This window comes from Myxocyprinus asiaticus, chromosome 21 (genome assembly GCF_019703515.2).
Source record: "Myxocyprinus asiaticus isolate MX2 ecotype Aquarium Trade chromosome 21, UBuf_Myxa_2, whole genome shotgun sequence".
Lineage (NCBI taxonomy): Eukaryota > Metazoa > Chordata > Actinopteri > Cypriniformes > Catostomidae > Myxocyprinus > Myxocyprinus asiaticus.
Window position 1 is genome coordinate 38,662,379 of NC_059364.1, and position 19,955 is coordinate 38,682,333.

At 38.3% G+C, this 19,955-nt stretch overlaps 1 protein-coding gene across 3 annotated transcripts in view; it reads right to left on the bottom strand.

Moving 5' to 3' along the window:
- LOC127412292 (tight junction-associated protein 1-like) overlaps window positions 1-19,955 on the bottom strand; it is a 144,436-nt gene that overhangs the window by 39,937 nt on the left and 84,544 nt on the right. For 2 of the 3 annotated variants that reach the window (XM_051648531.1, XM_051648532.1), the window contains one exon: window positions 15,972-16,000. In XM_051648531.1, coding sequence (XP_051504491.1) covers window positions 15,972-16,000 — 29 coding nt within the window. Of the gene's footprint in view, window positions 1-15,971; window positions 16,001-18,510; window positions 18,707-19,955 lie in introns of all 3 variants that reach the window. The other variant, XM_051648530.1, reaches the window with a different exon arrangement.

Sequence of the window (19,955 nt, forward strand, 5' to 3'; positions counted from 1 at the left end):
AATTTGTGACACCTCTTTAAATGTTCTTTTTGTTTGCAGGGCTTTCTCTCACATCTCAGAGTGAAGGAAGCAAAGAAAGCGCCACTTATCCAGACATGCATGCTCGTACACCTGCCAACGTGACTGCTGAAAGCAACAACAAAGCAGAGAAACAGGAACATCAATGATTCATGCTATAGGCCTGGATGGAGGGCAGGGGGGTTTAGGCTATAAATACACCAATGTAACTTTTTTTAGTGGAAAATTGCTTGTTCCTGGGCACATGTTCAGTGCACAAATTTAACAAAAGGACAAAGTACAAGACAGCAGAAGTAGAATGCCTGTAAATGTAAGGAAGGAAGTGAGCATGTGCTTTTAAGAGACATACTTCACATTCCACAAAGTATTTCAGAACAACAAACACATGAAATTATCAATTTTACTATCATGTTGCATACAAGATGTTAAATTCAATGCGAGGCATGCTATTCAGAAGGCAAACTTATTATAGATGTGTATGTGCAAACCCTTGTTTAGAAATGACCTTCCAGGTCATTATAAAATTGACAAGAACTATCAAATACAGCAATCATTTGAAAAAGGTCCCTGCACTTGTCAGTCACAGTTTCCTGAATTGACATCTGTTGCTTTCAGGTTGCTTTATGATTATTACTATGAGCCAAGGAGGGAAAATGCACAGAGAAAATGGTCTTAACAAGAGAAATTAGTAGAAATTAGAAGAGCTTGCAATATATCAAATATTCACAATATATTTGTGATGATTTTGTTGAAGTTATAAAATAATGATGCAGACTCGCCGCGCGTATCTTTAGCAAATATATTCCCAGAATAAATAGTAAAAAAAATAAATATAAAGATGGTGGACAAATAAGAAAAACATTGATTCTAAATACATTTCATACAATACTGAAAAGTATAGATAAAAAGTAGTTTAATTTAATATTGCATTTTTTTTGCCAATATGTTTGTGTCTTAAGTATTTTTACGTTCATTAAAGTATCATGTCATTAGCTTAGCAACATGCTAACGTCAAACTCTATTGCAATCAATTATCTCGTTTTGAATACTTTTGAATACTGAAATACTGAGAACTATCAATAAAAATAGTTAAAACTACTTAAAAATGTATCATTTTAGTCAATATTTATGCGTGCTACATATCTTTATGCGATATTAGCTTAGCAACATGATAACATCAAACTACATTGCAATCAATTGTGAGTCAAGTCTCAATTTTAACGAGTTGCTGCCTATGTATAGCATTCCAGTTCAGTCACTTATAAGGTCCCATTTCAGAATGTTGCCTTAGAAGGTACCTGCTTATGTAGGCGGTAGACAGCATGGCAGCTTACTATGTTTTTGGAACAGAGCCTTTCTGTGATGAGAAGAGCTCAGTTAAAGTATCAATATAAATAGCTCACATTAATTAAAAATGTACCATTTTAGCCAATATATGTGTGCTATCTATTTTTATGCTTTGTTAGCTTAGCAACATGCTAACGTTGAACTCTACTGCAATCAACTGTGAGTCGAGTCTCCCGTTTCGGATACTTTCGGACACTGAAATAATGAGAACCATCAATAAAAATAGTTCAAACTAATTTAAAGTGTATCATTTTAGCCAATATTTGTGTGTGTTATCTATTTTTATTCTTTGTTAGCTTAGCAACATGCTAACGTCAAACTCTATTGCAATCAAATGTGAGTCAAGTCTCTCATTTCAGATACTGAAATAATTAGAACATCAATAAAAATAGTTCAAACTAATTGAAAGAGTATCATTATTTGTACGTGGTATGTATTTTTATGCGATGTTAGCTTAGCAACATGTTAACGTCAAACTCCACTGTAATCAATTGTAAGTCGAGTCTCCTGTGTGCTTTGCTTGAGGAGTGCTATTTTTATGGCGCACAGAGTTGCTGCCTATGTACAGCATTCCAGATCAGTCATTGATGAGGCTCCATTTCAATTAAGATGCTTCCCTAGAAGGTACCTGCTTATGTAGGTGGTAGACAGCATGGCAGTTTACTAGGTTTTTGGAACAGAGCCTTTTTGTGATGAGAAGAGGTCAGTTAAAGTATCAATAAAAATAGTTCACATTAATAAAAAAATTAACATTTTAGCCAATATCTGTGTGTGCTATCTATTTTTATGCTTTGTTAGCTTAGCAACATGCTAACGTCGAACTCTATTGCAATCAACTGAGTCGAGTTTCCCGTTTCAGATACTGAAATAATGAGTCATCAATAAAAATAGTTCAAACTAATTTAAAGTGTATCACTGTAGCCTATATTTGTGCATGCTATGTATTTTTATGTGTTGTTAGCTTAGCAACATGCTAACATCAAACTCTATTGTAACCAACTGTAAGATGAGAAGAGCTCAAAGTATAAAGTAAAGAGCTGCTTGTAACTATATCATTAGCCTCGCAAAGTGTTTGGGAAGTGGTAAGATCCACAGGTGATCGCTTGTTGGATAACTCTAAAGACGAACGTGTGCTTTGGATGTCCGCTTGCCGCTATATCTTGCACAAGTCTGTGTCATCTGTATGTGCCTGGAGTTGACTGTACTAAAAAATATCACAAAGCAGTTTTACTGTTGTACGCAAGTGTTGAACACGTCCATTCTTGCTCATGGTCAATGAAGTATATTTTGAAAGGCTAGAACATGTGACCATGCACGAGACATAACGGCAGGTTGAAAAACGAAGGAGTAGATTACAAGGCTTTTATGTGACTTCCACAAAGCATTAACAATATCTGGCATCTGTTCGAGATTTCCACTCAGAGGGTGGTGGAAACACGATGGAGAAACCTATCCTCGCACTCTGTTCAGCTCTCTCCACCCATCAAGCAAACAACTAGGCCAATCAATAAAGCTGCCTGCCTGACTGTGTCCTGCACGCTTCCGTTTGACATCACATGAGCAAGCCGGTGGAGGAAACACCGAGTCAGACTCCTGCACGTGATTAATCTCACAAGAACATCCTGCGGACCTTGTGCTGATTATTATAGAGTCTGCAACTTAAAGAATAGCATAAAAAGAGTAAGTTTAATGTTATACCATATCTGAGGTGCTGACTATATACAAAACAGGAAGAGAACATAAAAGCTAATGCATTATATAAAACAGGAATTAGAAAACAGGAATTAGAAAACCTGTGTTAAAAGGAGCACCTCATCACTAGTTATGTGACACTTGCTTGGTTGGATTTGGAGTTTAAAAGCCCTGGACTCCCTGTATACATGGAATGAGGGTGAGATGTCACTGATCAAAGTGGATCCGACTGAGTTACCCGGTGGGTACAAGACAGAAAGAGTACATTCTAATTGCCTGTTAATGCCTAAAAAACATTAGAGCTGTGTCCCAAACAACACACTACACACTTACAAAATATACTATACACTGAGCCATGTAGTGTATTAATTTTCAAAATGTAGTTTCATCACAAATGGAACTCTTAACGATTTTTTACTACACAAAAGCATTCACCGTTTAACAGCTGACGAAAGTGACGTTTCAAGCGCACGTGATGTGTTGCCGCTAGCTTTAGCACGATAGCCAACCTCAGTTCAACACTGTATCTTAACATATATTTACACAGCTTGGGGTGATATTAAAGCATTTAACTCACATTTGTGAGGTGCTGTGTCCACTGAAGTTTCGCTAGCTGTTACATTCTTCATTATTTACAACGGTTTTGTCAGACAAGAAGAGAAGCATAGTAACTCTGCCTCTTCCGCTACGTACGGCAAGCCGTGTGCACTGAGCGCATGAAGTGTCTAACGTTTTGACGGTTGAAAAAGTGCATCATCTGGGTACTTAAAGTACACTTCTTTTTGCTGCATTTTCAGTGTAAATGTACTACTCACACTACAAAATGCCATAGAATAGTGCAGAAGTGTGCGGTTTGGGACGCCCCTTAGGTCTTGGTTACCATTAAACAAAATCTGACAGGATATACAGTACATCAGATTCAAAAACACGGCAAGGTTCAATTCTGCCATGGGTTGCAGTTAGCATGTAGACTAATTGACTCAATTCATTAATTTCCGACTGTATCAATAGATAGATCACAGGCTATCTTCATCTTCATCATCATTATATACTATTAATGCAATTCCTCCAGTGTTTTTCCTCTGCTTGCTCATTATAGACAGTCCATCATCACCAGCTAACATTTATGGGCGATTCTATCATTGTTTATTGAGTATTATAACAGGAAACATTTTTGATTCTCAAAAAAAAAAAAAAAAAAAAAAAAAAAAAACGTTTTAAAGGTGCACTCAGTCATGACCACTCACATTAAAATGAAGACTCTAGTCATATCAGTAACCTTATAAAAGCTGTTTTATTCCACATAAAGAGGGTCCGTACATGGGGGCTGCCATGTTAGAATCACATGACTAGCCGAATACTACTCGCTTAATCTCAGTAACCGTCCTGTTATTTGACACTTTCACTCACTGATTAAAGCAAACATGGCTGACTGTGAATACTACATTTCTACAACAGCATCTGAAACTGAAAACTATTGATTTTAAATGATGCTGCATCCAAGCCGCTAGATGTCAGTGTAAGTCCAAGGTGACACAAAGACAAAAGTTACTGATTGTACCTTTTTCTGATTAACAATTTCTGACTCACATAAATGTACCTCATAGAACAAAACATATATACATAGAATCAAACTTAACCCCAACTATTACTCCTCCCCCTCCCAATCCCACCCTAACCCCAGCAACATAACAGTGGTCTTAAATGACATAGACACACATGCACACACATAAAAAAAAATACATAAAAAATAAATAAACAAATAAAATAAAAAAAATTAAAAAACACAACAACAATAATCACACATCCACAAATGACAAATACCTTACCCATTTCTCCACGAACACTTTATACCTCCCCGTTCCTCTGAAAGTAACTTCCTCAAAGGCCGCCACCCTTCCCATCTCCGAGCAACACTCCTGAAAGGAGGGTGCTCCAGCCAACCTCCAGCCCCTCAAAATGATCTGCCTGGCGATCATGACACTGGTTAAGACCCAATTCTTTATGTGTCTACTTACAATGTCAATGACCGCCCCATCACCCAAGATACAGAGTCTGGGGCAGAATAATACCTGAATACCTAACACCTCACATACCAGACTCTGCACCTTTAACCAAAACTTTTGAATTTCCACACACCCTCAAAAGACATGGGCTAAATCTCCATACTCTGATTGGCATCTCCAGCAGGTGGGTGTGTCTTTAAGACCAAGCCTATACAATTTAGAGGGGGTCCAACAGAACCGATGTAAAATCTTGAATTGCATAAGGTGCACCCTTGCATCTCTAGATGCAGTTTTTATGTTTTTTAAAATCCTAGCCCATTCTCCCTCCTCCAATTCCAAGTTCCAATCTTTCTCCCATAATCTCATGAGAGTGGTTGAGACTCCGTCCCCCAGACCCTGAATTAATAAGGAGTAATACACTGATGCCTCATGACCTTTTCCAAAAGCAGAAATCACCTCTCCCAGAGTATCTGCCGCTCTAGGGGGGTGTATGCTATTCCCAAAAATAGTACAGAGCAAGTGTCGTAGCTGAAGATACCTAAAAAACTGAGATATAAAAACTGACAATATTTCCCAAAATATTGAACCAAATTTTCAAAGGATCTCATCACACCACTCTCATAAAGATCACCGATTGTATTAACCCCCCCTCACAATCCACTCAGACCAACAAAAAGGGGACTTATTAATGCATAGTTTGGGGTTTAGCCATAGGCTCGAGGCAACATTTAGATAAATATCTGAATTAAACACTCTGGACACTTTTGTCCATACTGAGTGCAAATGTGAAATAACGGGGTGTGATTTAACTTCTCTGGTTAGTTTGATGGAAAGGCTTTGCAATGGCAAAATAGGGGCAAGAAATTCTTGTTCAATGCAAAACCAGGGAGGGGCTCTTTCAGGTGGAAGCGACTAATGAGCCAAATGTCTGAGACCGAATGCATAATAATAAAGCAGAATCTTGGGTAAGCCTAACCCACCTTTGTCCATCGGCCTATGTAACTTATTAAAATGTAACCTGGCAGGCTTACCATTCCAAATGAAGGACTTCGCTATGTTATCAAATTGCCTGAAATAAGAGAGGGGGACATCTATAGGGAGAGATTGTAACAGGTAGTTGAATTTTGGAATACAATTCATTTTAATTACATCAACCTTCCCAATTATCGATAAGTGTAATGAAGCCCACCTGTCCACATCATTCGAAAACCTTTTTTATTAAGGGATCAAAATTAACTCTGACTAAATCAGACAAATTTTCTGGGAATAAAATTCCCAAATACTTAATGTACAAAAAATACAAATGAAATTGTTTGGGCCACTGGAAGGTGCCCGGCTGGAAGGCCATTACTGGACAGTATGCTGTCAAAGCCAAAGCTTTGGATTTAGACCAGTTGACTTTATATCCTGAGAACTTGGAAAAGGAATTAATAATTAATAATTAATAATTCTATGGAGGCAAGGCATAGATCTAGTGGGGTCAGAGACGAATAATAAAATATCATCTGCGTAAAGCGGAAGCTTATGCGCCACACCTCCCGCAATCACCCCTGGAAAATCATCCTCCTTTCGGCCCAACTATGGATCGGCCCAACCGTTCCATAGTTAGAGCCATTTAAAACATTTTAGTCCCACCAAGAGGTGGAGATGTACAATTGTTTTTGGGTTTCCTTAGAATGACTCCATACACATGTGTACCAAATTTGGTGACAATATCTGATTCTGTTTAATAGTTATAACCATTTTAGTTAAAAAGGCCACGCCCAGTATGAACGTTTTGGCATACCGCTTGGCGATAAATCTAAATTTCTAATTTCCTTTGATAACTTTTCATTTTGGGACTCCAGAGAATCTTTCTGCACTGGTTTGGTTCTGATTGGGCGAACGGCCTAGAACTAGTTTTAAAAGGTAATCTTTTAAAATAATCTCAAGTATTTACTGAACGTTTTGTTTCACACCAATGGTACTTAAGGCAAACTTGTTCAGAATGAGGAGATCTACAATATTGCATGAATAACATGTTTCTTTGTGAAACACAGCGGTATATACAATGATTTACACGCATGTAAAACGCGATACGCCTCCCGGTGGGCAATTTATTTCCAATTTTGCACACACCTCTTGGGCCAAGAGACAAATAGGCCTACCAAGTTTAGTTCTGATCAGCCTTATTTAACCCTATATAAAAGCTGCTGAAAGCTGATTGGTTGATGGCGGCTATGTTTTTAAAGATATGCGACTGTCCTCATAGACCTTGATGGCACCTTGGACAAAGACACTGCATGCAAAATTTCAAGTTGATCAGACCAGCGGTTCCATAGTTAGAGCTATTTTTTATTTTTTAATCATTATAGCACCACCAAGAGGCAAAGGTGTGCAATTTTTGTTGTTTCCTCAAAATGAGCCCATACATATGTGCACCAAATTTGATTATAATATCTCAATCCGTTCAAAAGTTATAACCGTTTAAGTAAAATGGACCAGCCCACTACGAACGTTTTGGTGTACCGTTTGATGATAAATCAAAAACTTTTCATAATGGGACTCTTTCTAAACTGGTTTGGTTCCAATCGGGCAAACGGCCTAGGATGAGTTCATTTTGAATTTCTTTCAAACAATCCAAAATAGTAGGAAAACAAAGCCAAAAACATCCAGATCTTAAACGATTCGCCATGACGCAAGGAATTCTATCTTACGGTTCAAGAGTTATTTCCCCAAAAGTGTGTTTTTCTTTGTTTTGATCACTGTAGCGCCACCGTGAGGTCGATCTGGGCAAGATTTTGCACCGTTGTAGACTGTAGGAGTACTACCTTTCCCCAAAGTTTCAAGTCTCTAGGCCTTACAGTTTGGTCTGCATGATCAGTTTTAGGGCAGAAAAATAATATTAATAAAAATCCTTACAAAAACAATAGGGTTTCTAGCCCTTCAGGCTTGCACCCCTAAAAACAGACACAACACAATATACAGGAATAATAGTGAGAGAGGAAAATCCAGTTTATTAAAAGAGATCCTCTAATTGTTCAAACGTCACTTTAGCATTTTACATCCTATTAAGCTTTATGAGTAGTATTGTTCTCATTATTGCCAATTAAAATTATGGCTTAATTCAGTTTCACCAGTGGACCTACTATAAATATTTCATTAAATTTAATCCAATTCCAGAAGGAAAGACCAAAAATCCCACTATAGTCTATGCGCGCGCTCTGGAAACAGCCAGCACGTCACCACATCACATGACAGTGATGAAAAAAAAAAACAGAAATAGGAAAGATAATGTAATGTTATATTATTGACTTTAAATGATATTTTGCCAATTCAGTGTCTATTAAATTTCATTAGTGAAAATGTCCTTACTATGCTGTTGAAGTGTACAAGCGAAGTTGTCACGGTGGACCGGATTGAACAATAATTGTAGTTTGTGGTTGCTGAATAGACATTTGTGTCTCATACAATTTTTTTTTAGCCAAATCACCACTTTGATGACAAGCTTCAATGAGCAAAATTAGATATTAACTACATCAACATCTTTTATTACTTCAAAGAAAATACAAATGTTTTAGTTTGCAAGGCATAAAAAATAGGACCAGATGAAATATTTTCTTTCCTAATTCTGCTCTGTTTTCCCAGTTTCTGTTTTAATCAAAAATATGACTAATCAAATGAATTCATAGAGTTCATCAAATGAAATTATTTTATGTTCTTCAATAACATCTTCCCAGCTGAATCTAAAACAGTTATTTTTTGTCAAATTACATGAGCACAACAGAGAATCACTGTATAAATTACAAAATTACAGTACATTCAGTAGAACAGCACACCTGCTTGTAAAATTTGCTAAAATATAATTATTCCTGATATAATAGTAATAATAATAAAATAATAATTATTATTATTATAACAACAATTATTATTATTATTATTATTATAACAACAATAATAGTAATAATTATTTTTATTAAAATGAATATTACATTTTTACTATGCAGTAATAATATATTTTTTGCAGGGCTCAACGCTAAGGATTTTTTCTACTGGCCCACTCGGGCCAGTGCTTTAGATTTTTACTGGCCCTGCCAAAATTTTCACTGGACCCAACACAAAAATGATAAATAGCTGTTTTTACCATCATGGCTTTAAAAATGTGTCCAAAGATAAATATTTTTTACATATATAATGTTTTTAAGACAATGTCCCCCAAAATTGAATCACATTTATAATTTGCAAGATATGATTTATGCCTTATGTAATCCCATATATGCGCTTTACAGATATAAATTCATAAACATATACATCATATTAACCTCAGCCGTCCTGCCATTTACACATGAGTTTTTAAGTGAAGAGTTCAGTGGAGGAGATGATGGGTTTTCGGTCACCCGCTTAGTCATGCTGTCATGCAACTTTTGCCCATGTGTAGTGTTTTCACAAGAAGGATCAAAGATTTAATCACTGAGTTAAAGATCTGATTACTGGCTGAGAGAACAGACTTGCTACTAAATCGGTTGTGATGTGTAATATACAGTATGTAGATATTAGGCCTAATCTGTGAATTAACAATGTGTATATAACATGAAATCAGACAACCTATAGACCAACACTGAATGATGCACAAAGCACAAAAAAAAAAAAATACCTGTACGGTCCAGAAATTAGACATGTAACAGGTGTTTTATGAAGATGATATGACATTTACATTTACATTTATTCATTTGGCAGACGCTTTTATCCAAAGCGACTTACAAAAGAGGAAAACATAAGCGAATCATCTTAGGAGACAGTGGTATGAAAAGTGCTGTATTACAAAGTTTCACTAGCATCAGAATAGTATTCAAAACAGAATAAAGTGCAACAGGAAGATTATTATTTATTTTTTTTTTTTAATGACTGGTTAAGTGCTCATGGAAAAGATGTGTATTTAGTCGTTTTTTGAAGACAGAGAATGAGTCAGCTTCACGGATGGAGTTGGGAAGGTCGTTCCACCGACGTGGTACGATGAAGCTGAAAGTCCGGGAAAGTGTTTAGGTGCCTCTTTGTGTTGGTACAACAAGGCGACGTTCCTTAGCCGACCGCAGGCTTCTAGTGGGAGCGTAGCTCTGCATAAATGATTTTAGGTATGCTGGAGCAGACCCAGTGACTGTTCTGTATGCCAGCATCAGAGCCTTGAACTTGATACGTGCATCAACCGGCAGCCAGTGAAGAGAGACAAGGAGTGGTGTAACATGTGCTCTCTTTGGTTCATTAAAGACCAGACGTGTTGCTGCATTCGGGATCATTTGCAGGGGTCTAATTGCACATGCAGGGAGGCCTGCAATGAGAGCGTTACAGTAGTCCAGTCCAGTTATATGAAGTAGACTGTTTCAAATATTCTTCTTCACCCTGCAGCTGAACAGCTCTGATAATAATAGCCTAATAGCCATAGTGATCTTGCTTCTTTTCATATCAAACGGCATTATCATGTTGAATTAATGTTTATGTTTTGAAACATTACCTAATTAAATGTATACTTACATTTTGGATATTGAGCAGCTTGTGATTTCCAGACACGTGTATAACTGGGGTTTAACAAAGTTTATTACGTCTCATTCGGCGCTTCATCTCTAAAGGCGAATTAATGAGAGAAAATGTGCTTTTTTTAACAGTGGGAATAAACTAGTGCTCTGTCCCTTTACGAGAGCACATGCACGTTAAACAGTCTACAATATGAGAGATATGATGATGAGACATGCATGGAGAGACATGGATTTTCAGTCCTATAGAATGAAACTGTTGATTTTTTTTGTGTTCCAATGTGTGGACAACATGTAAAAACGAAAAATGTGGGGATTTTGTGCAGTGTGAACACGGAATGTGCAGGGATACTTAAAATGTTGCACAAGACATCACATCCCACTACGAAATTCATTAAGTGGGGGGTTTTCCTGCTGTTTTCTACATATTGTTAATAGCTGCTGCTAAGACACTTGGAAAAGAGCGAGCAGAGTGCTAGGAGAGTGTGCTCGGTGTCTGCACGATCTCGTGCGTGCACAGGACTGTGCCTTGGCGTGTCCAGTATATTATGCGCTCGCGCATCTTTGTGAGATAAATATACTCTCGCTCGCTCCTCGGTTAGAAGACTTCATTCGATCTGTGTCATTTTTGTGCTCTCTCACTTGTTGTTTACTTGCACTAATGTTATAAATGCAGCACTGGCCCGATTGGGCAAGTGACAGTCCTAGCAACTGGCCCGAATCTCTCTCACACTGGCCCCGGGCCATCGGGCAGTCCTTATTGCAGAGCCCTGTTTTGTCATAATTTCTTCAATTTCACATCCATTTAAACTGAACATTTATTTTGATGGATCACTGTGTCAGTTTCTTCTGGATTAGCAGTTCGCTACGTGGTCGTTTGATTGTTAAACCGTAAGAGGCAGCAATTTCATTAAATAAATTGTCTGGAATGTGTTGCACGCTTCACATTAAATGAGCGTTTTGCTTTCTGTAATCTAATACACAGATTACAGAAGTCATAATGTGATGTTTTTAGCGGGTCAACGCCTTCACACATCACTTTGAAGTGTGCAACACAAGAGAATGGATATCTTACACTGGCCCAAGGCCAGCTGGTCATACTTGCTGTTGAACCATGTTAATAAATGTTTAATTAGGCATATATAGTTCTCACTTTAAATTAGGTCATGAAAAATGCTTAGCTAGCCATTAATAAGTGCTTTATTATGACCTTTATTAAGCATTAATTGATTTAATAGTAATTGTTCCTAAAACATTAACATACACATTAAGCAAAAATGTGTATCCAATGTATTACATATTTAATATCTTTATTAATTATGAATTTATGCTTTCTTAATGTTCTCAAACACTTCTTTAACACTGGTTTGCATCAACTAAAACACATCAATTAGGTACGATTAACAAGCTGTTTACTAAGGGAAAATAACCATTATCAAACTGCCTACATATAAACTTAAAACAATAATAAATCAACTGCTGAAGTGAATAGAAACAAATAACATACTATTTTAATGTGATTAGCCCCCAAGACTAAACAAACATCTCAATTTTGATCTAAATCTCACATTGCACACAGAAGATATGAGACACTTCCTGTTCCCATTTTTTGCCATTAATTTAATGCCTCGCCATGGCAACACTGTTTGATATATACAAATCTGTTCGCAATATAGCATCTTCAATGTCTTGGCATAATATATCCTAAGTTTTGTGGCAGTCACATGAATCCCTTAGGAGGAGTATTCAAAAGTTCAGGGCCTGCAATAAAAAAAAAAAAAAATGCACATTCAATCCATAATGGCCGACTTCCTGTTGGGCGGAGCAAATGGCTGTAATTTTGAAAGTTGTCTGACTTGATAAGAACAATATATGTGGCAAGTTTGGTGACCATAGAAGAAACTGACCCCACCACTTTTGACAAAAGGTGGCGCTACAGTGCTCCCCAGTCACGCCCTTGTGTTAACTTTTCCCAGGCCTAATGGCCTACAACTCTGATGTGTGTGCAAAATATCATGACAATTCAAGCATGCCAAGTACCTCAAAAACATGTGAATACATAAAAAGGAATAATGACATTTAATGTGTTGCATGGCAACACTCTTTAAGATATCAAGAATCCCATCAGAATTTAAAATCTGCACTGTCTTGACATTATTCTAAAAAATTGAAGCAATTCAGGTAAACATAAGAGAGATATTTCAAAGTCTGTTTAAAATGCCACACTTCCTTCCGCCAGTTGGTGGCGCTACGACCGTGACCCACAACAGCCACATCAATGTGATCAGCCCGCAAGGCCAAACATACGGCTCAATTTTTATGTAAATCACACAATGCACGCAGAAGATATGAGACACTTCCTGTTTCCCTTTTTTTTTACATTAACTTATCACGTCCCCATGGCAACACCGTTTGATATATAAAAAATCTGTTTGCAATTTTTGCATCGTCAATGTCTTGGCATGATTTCGCCCACATTTGTTACCTGTAACATGAATCCCCTAGGAGTATTTCAAATTCCAGAGCATGCATTTTTCAAACAATATAAAATGGCTGACTGCCTGTTGGGCGGAGCTTATGACTGTCAGCAAGAAAGTTGTCCAGCTTGATGAGATATGTGTACCAATTTTGGTGAATGTAGGTGAAAATGGGAGTGCTACAGAGCCCCCAATACATGCCAATTTTAAAGGGGTGCTACTTTCACTGCTTGGGCCCTAATAATAATCCTTAGAAAAACAATAGGGACTCTGCACTTTCAGTGCTTGGGCCCTAATACTAATACTACTAATAATAATAATAATCCTTAGAAGAACAATAGGGTCTCCACACTTTCAGTGCATGGACCCTAATAATAATAATCCTTAGAAGAACAATAGGGCCTCCGCAATTTCAGTGCTTGGGCCCTAATAATGGAAATGAGAAGTGACAGTGAAGTTTTGACAATACATTTTTTCCTATGTACAGGAATACAGGCCGTTCAGCCAGGGAGAAGGTAGTATCTCTGCTTCAATATGGACCATGTTCCTTTCTGTCGTACCGTCAATGATATGCAATTCTTGTCAAAGTACTGGCAGCTATTCCTGCTCCTGCAAAACGATCGACGGACGCTAAACTATGAGGGGGACTCCAACAACTAATTTTAGCTTACCTAGCTAATGTGATTTCCCTTTGGGTCTTACATTCAAATGATTCTTTAAATTATATGTTGGGTCCTTGGAAAATGACAGTTGGAACATTTTTTATGTTCAAACTTAAGGATGATTTTCGATTCTCGATTCGATTTTCCTACATTTATAGGTATTTTTTAAACAAGATTAAAATAACGTGTTTCTTATTAGAATGCAAGGCAACCTGGTTAGAAAAATCTATGTTTTTTTATTTTTTATTTTAGAAAACAAGTAGTCAACAGCGTAAAAGTAAAATAAATGAATTCATTTAAAATAACACTGATGTTCAGAAATAATAGTAATTAAGAATAAGAAATAAGAAAACTACAAAATACCTCAAAGCCAATTTAGGTATTATTTTTTATCTAAATCAAGTCCATCTAGAAAATTGTCTAGAAATCAATATCTAGAAAGTATTTTAAGTATATCAATCAATTTGAATGTATAACCATAAACACCTGCAGATAGAGTCCAGATATCAGAAACATTTCAGTGTAGTTGAAAACGCAAGAAGCAAAAAGCTCAGTTTAAAATAATGATGTCAGTCAGTGCTGTGAGCACGTGGCACCCTCTTGCGGTACAAAATGAGCGAGCAGCAAAATGAAATTATATCGCTGTTTGTCAAAATGATCACTTCGCTTCCTAAATGTTGGCTATAAATGCAGTACATTTCAAACACATCACAGAACAAAGCAATAATTAGCGATTTATCTGAATCATCATGGTAAAAGGAGATGTGGATGATTCTCCCATTTATAGTCTATCATTATATGATTTGATATGAAGCGCCCATAACTGTCACGTATGGTTTTTTGTGTGGATTTTTTCCCCTTTTTCACCCAATTTGGAATGCCCAATTCCCAGTGCACTTTTAAGTCCTCGTGGTCACGTAGTGATTCGCCTCAATCCAGGTGGTGGAGGATGAATCCCAGTTGCCTCCGTGTTTGAGACCATCAACCCACGCATCTTATCACGTGGCTTGTTGAGCGCATTGTCACGGAGACATAGCGCATGTAACCACGAGGAAGTTACCCCATGTGACTCTACCCTCCCTAGCAACCGGGCAAATTTGGTTGCTTAGGAGACCTGGCTGGAGTCACTCAGCACGCCCTGGGATTCGAACTAGCGAACTCCAAGGGTGGTAGCCAGCGTCTTTTACCACTGAGCTACCCAGGCCCCCAGTCACGTATGTTCTTACACTATATTATAAACACATATATTCCTGTTGACATCTCAGAAAATGTAGCTTAGTGCTTTATGACTTACACAACTTACACAGAACATAGTTATTGTTTAATTAAGCTGGTGTAAACATGCATGATGGACGAAGCCTACCTACAATCACACTGTACAATCATACTGGAAATATTACCAGCTTTTATATCGGTCTCTGTGTTGTTAACCTACGTTACATTGGAGCACGCAGCCACACATATTTCCATACATGTTCAGCTTATCAGATTGAGGGCGGCATCAAGCCAAGTGCTGTGAACATTTGTTTTTCTCTTTATATTCAGCCATTGGTGGATTGACTGTGTATCTAACTACAGCATCTTCTATTATTTTATGCAAAACCTCGGTATCACGATTTAAAAAAAATTAAATAGTGTCAAAAACGTAAGTCTGAATTAATCGAAAAAATCTCCCAGCTCTTTGCGAAGTAACGCTCCTGATTCACGTGAGTCACGAGAGAGAACCAGAAGAGATCTCAAGTGCATATCTGATCATATCTGTACCACTCTAAAGCAAGCAGCGGTCTATATCATTTTTTGTCAGGAGGATCTTTTGTTTCTTTGGATATAAATAAAAAAAATGTATCCTGCTAGTAATCCCATTTTTACTAAATGTAACTGTTATCTGATTATGTTGTTTTTTATGTAACTGTAACCGATTACAGTTACACATTATTTGTATCCTGATTACATAACACCATTACAAGTATTCCGTTATTCTCCAAGCCTGCATATAACCCAGCCTTGACCACCTTACACACCTATATGCCAGAGTCTCACCATATCCCTCTGGAGTTTCTAGGCTAATGAGCTGGTGTTCTCAAAGGGGTGTGTCCTCACCTGATTGGCTCTTGGCCAACCAGGCCACACAACACTAAAAGCCAGTGAATAATGAGCTTTGTGTTGGGTTAGAAGATGACTCAGCAATTTCTAGACAGTTTTCGTGAAATTCACCTACTGAACACTACAATTATCACAGTGAGGGGAATAAAATAGACTTACTTGATCCTGTCGGCATCTGATAAGGACTCCTGTAAGAAAGAACATCAATTTAGTTTGTGTTCAATGAATGTCATCATACACAAACATTAGAGATATCTGATAGTACACTTTAAATGTGCATTCTAAGTTTGCAGTACACATACATTAAATCAACTAATTGCAATCACAATGTGTCAGGCATTGTGACAAGTATCAATGAAACATTACAGTTTTATAAATGTTTAAGCAAATACATTTCATAATTCCTTGAAAATTAAACAGAACAGAAAGGATGCAGGATGCATTTGAAATAGTATGCTGTGCTTTCTGCCAAACAAGTCAATATACACATGCCTAGTGAAGCTATGAAATCGGTCTGACAGTTTTATTCTGGCAGCTAAATAGCCACCATATCCCACAGATCAGAAAATAGCAACACTTTTTTACATTTGTCAAAGTAGAGAAAGCTTGTGAACAACTCTTGTGAAAATCTGTGATCCAAATAAAACTGCAAATGACAAACTTCATGAAATGTTGTGACAGAAGTAAAAGCTAATGATAAGGGTTTTCAAAAAAATTTTCTTGTTTAGAACAATTGGTCATGTAATGGGAACAGTTAAAAGAATAGTTCACTCCAAAAAAAAAATCAGTAATTTACTAATCCTCATTTTGTTCCATGCCCATAAGAATTATTCCTTATTTGACTGAATAAAATTTTTTACATTTCCTTAAACCCCAGCAATTCACTGTGTGCTACTTTAATTTGCCACGGCTCTGAGCCAATCGTGACATTTTTCGCCATTCTTTGATCATTTTTCCCCTTCTCCGTTAGCTCTCAAATCCCATTTGCAAATGCACACATGCAAAGCTGGTGCAGTGCTAATGCCAAATGCCACTGGTTCTCGCACTTCGTAACTGAACACAACACAGTAAGATGGAATGTACGTGACCGCAAATTACATTTGAGAGCTCCAACGAAGTGGAAGATTTTCAATAAATAATAGCTTCAAAAGACATAGTGCACGACATATGGACTATTTTTACAACACTATTATGGTGCTTTTTTGTCATTTTGGTGCTCGACACACCCTTGTCACTGTTTGTTTTCGTTGTATGGTAAAGAGCAGAGCAGCATTCTTCAAAATACTCTGTGTCCCCAAGAAGAAAGTAAATCATACAGGTTTGCAATGACATGAGGGTACACAATAACATTCCAGCACAATTGTTTTAAGGGCATCAACTGTAAGATCTGCAATGTATGAGTAGACTGTACATGGGGGGGGGGGGGGCTGTGGTCAAAGAAATCGAGTCAATGACATACCTTGATTTGTGATAATATAGAAAAGGCAGTCGCTTGTGATAAAAGTTTTTTTTCAACCTCCACACAAATAGTGGGAATCTCGCCCTTTAGTAGTCCTGATTTATCTATATTGTCCTTTTGTAGGGCTCTGCTCTCTACATGGGACAACTGATGGGGTTGAGGCTGGTGCTGAACGCCCTGTGGAGTCCTATCATCCCATTTGGAATTTTCGCTGCCCCCCACCTGGCTGTAAATTTGGCCCACAGCTTTAGGACGAACCTCCTCCAGGTGGGGATCTACATTTCGCTTGTCAGACACCCTCTCTGGACTGTCCGCTGAGATGTGCCGGGTCTTGGGTCTTCCCTCTCTTGATATCCTGGCTTCCCTGATGTGCTGAGTGGCCCACTCAGCCCAATGTCGGCTCCTATCTTGCTTTTCAGGAAGTTGGGGACTATTTTGGTGTTTGGTTTGGTTGCCTTTTAAAGACGCTGCTGGTTTTGGCATCTTGCCACCCAGCATCTTTAGGCTGGCAGGGCTCAGGACCCGGAAGGTGATTTCATCCAGAAATTGCGAAAACTTAATCTTTTCCTCCAGATGTTGTCTCTTCCAATCTGGTGGCACAGAGCTGGGGGATGTAGATGATGTGGATGCAGCATGTCCCATGGGAGAGTTCCCTATGCCTCTTTCCCTATCCAAGGACATGCTCTTGGGTTTCCTGCTGCGCCCGCGACTTCGCGCCTGGCCTAGCATCTCTGCCGAATTTGACTTCCGCAGACTGTCCGAAGATTGCACTCCCAGCTGATGAGATTGCTTGAGAATACCCTTGGGTGGACGGGCATACATCACAGGAGCAGCATTGGGTGGTCGCTGCTCTTCCCTAGGTACAAGTATCTCTGCTTTCTCTTTGAAGACCAAGAAGCGCTCATCATTCCTGCTGGAGTGCGATGGGGAGCAGCCTCGGATGCACTGTTGGGAGCCTTCCAAGCAGGGGAGATCATCTTCGGCAGAGAGCGGCAGTAGATTGTCACTACGACTGATAAAGCGGCTCATTTCTTGTTGCTTTTGATGCTTCACACCGAGGGAACCCTGGCTGAAGATCCGTGGTGGGGGGAGGACACCGAGTTCCAAACTAGACAGGCTGGAGACATCCAGCTCGCTGTCGGACACTTGCGACCAAGAAGGTCTCTCTGGACATTGTGGGTAAGGGTCTGTAAACGGTGTACGCTGCAAAATGGGTGCATGATTTCGGGGGAAATTTACCTGGCAGGTGTCAGGCTGGGCTGACGGCGCAGGATTGACGGACGGCAGAGTATTCCGGCTTACATCCTCTCTGAACACTGGCACAGTGTGGCGTGATTCGCGGTGCTGCGGAGGTGCCTTTCGGTACGGTTTCCGGGGTGGAGCAGCACTCGTCATTCTGGGAGATCAGTGTGCTTCCATACACTGCTTGTTAGTCCTGCCAAGAGAAAAGCACGTGAATCCAAAGCAGCAGCAGCAGCTTAAAGCCCTGTCATGTGCAAAAAGACTGTCCCCTGCCTCTTTCTCCCTAAGCGGCAACATCGAAAAAAGCTGTTTGAATCAATAGGCTTGAATGAGAGCAGCAGCACTGGGCGGTTTAAAAAAACAACAGTCAATAAAAAAACAGCTATGGCAGAAACAGACTGCTGGAGCTGAGAGAGGAAAAGAGGGGCAAAACATGCCTCTTTGAACAACCATCAAACATCTGTCAATACTTGCGCTGTAATGTGGCATGCTTATCAAAATCTATATGGTGAACTGAAGGAGCTAGAGAATTGGGGGAGAAAAGGAAGAGTTACTGGATACAGGCTTTAAGAGACACAAATATAGGGGCATGAGGGAGGGGGAGGAAAAAGTGGGCTTGCTCTAAAGTGAGTGATTGATTTCATGTTGGAGTGTGTTTCCAATATACAAACTGTTAAACCACTGCTTGCATGACTCTAATAACACAAAGCTATCTTTAGAATGGGAAAAGTGTAGTTGGGATCCAATCACTTGTAGAAGCATTAATCTTGAACTTCTCAAATGACAATCAATCAAAATGTACCAAAATATATCAAAGCTACTTAGTAATTAGATTGTAAGATGTCTACTACTGTGGGCCTGTTAATGCACAGTGCAGCCACAAACTTCTACTGCAAAATACAGCCTGTTTAAAGGAATGTTCCGGGTTCAATACAAATTAAGCTCAATCGACACATTTTGTGGCGTAATGCTGATTACCACAAAAATATATTTTGACTCGTAGTGTTGGGATCGAGTCCACCTTAGTGGAGTCCGAGTCCGAATGAATCTGTTCAAGAATCTGAATTAAAATTGTAACCGTAAACTCAACATCAATATTTTAAGCTTATTTTAACCTTTACAACTAAATAAAACAATTTGTAAATATAAATGCAAAAAACGAATTATTAGTATCCTGCTGAACAAACTTCAAAGTGGTTTCAAAATGAAAGCATATGCTTTAGGAGTATAAAGACAAAACTGTCCTTCAATACAATTCTTATTGCATTCTGTTGACATTTCAGTTATTTGTAGCTTTTCCCCCTCCACTCAAACATACACTAAAGAAAGTGAAAGCTGCATTAGTCATTACAACCAAAGTTATTATTTCGATTTTAATTTCATTTTTATTTCTACTTCATTTTCAATTTAGTTTAGTTTTATCTAAAGTTATGGGTGAAATA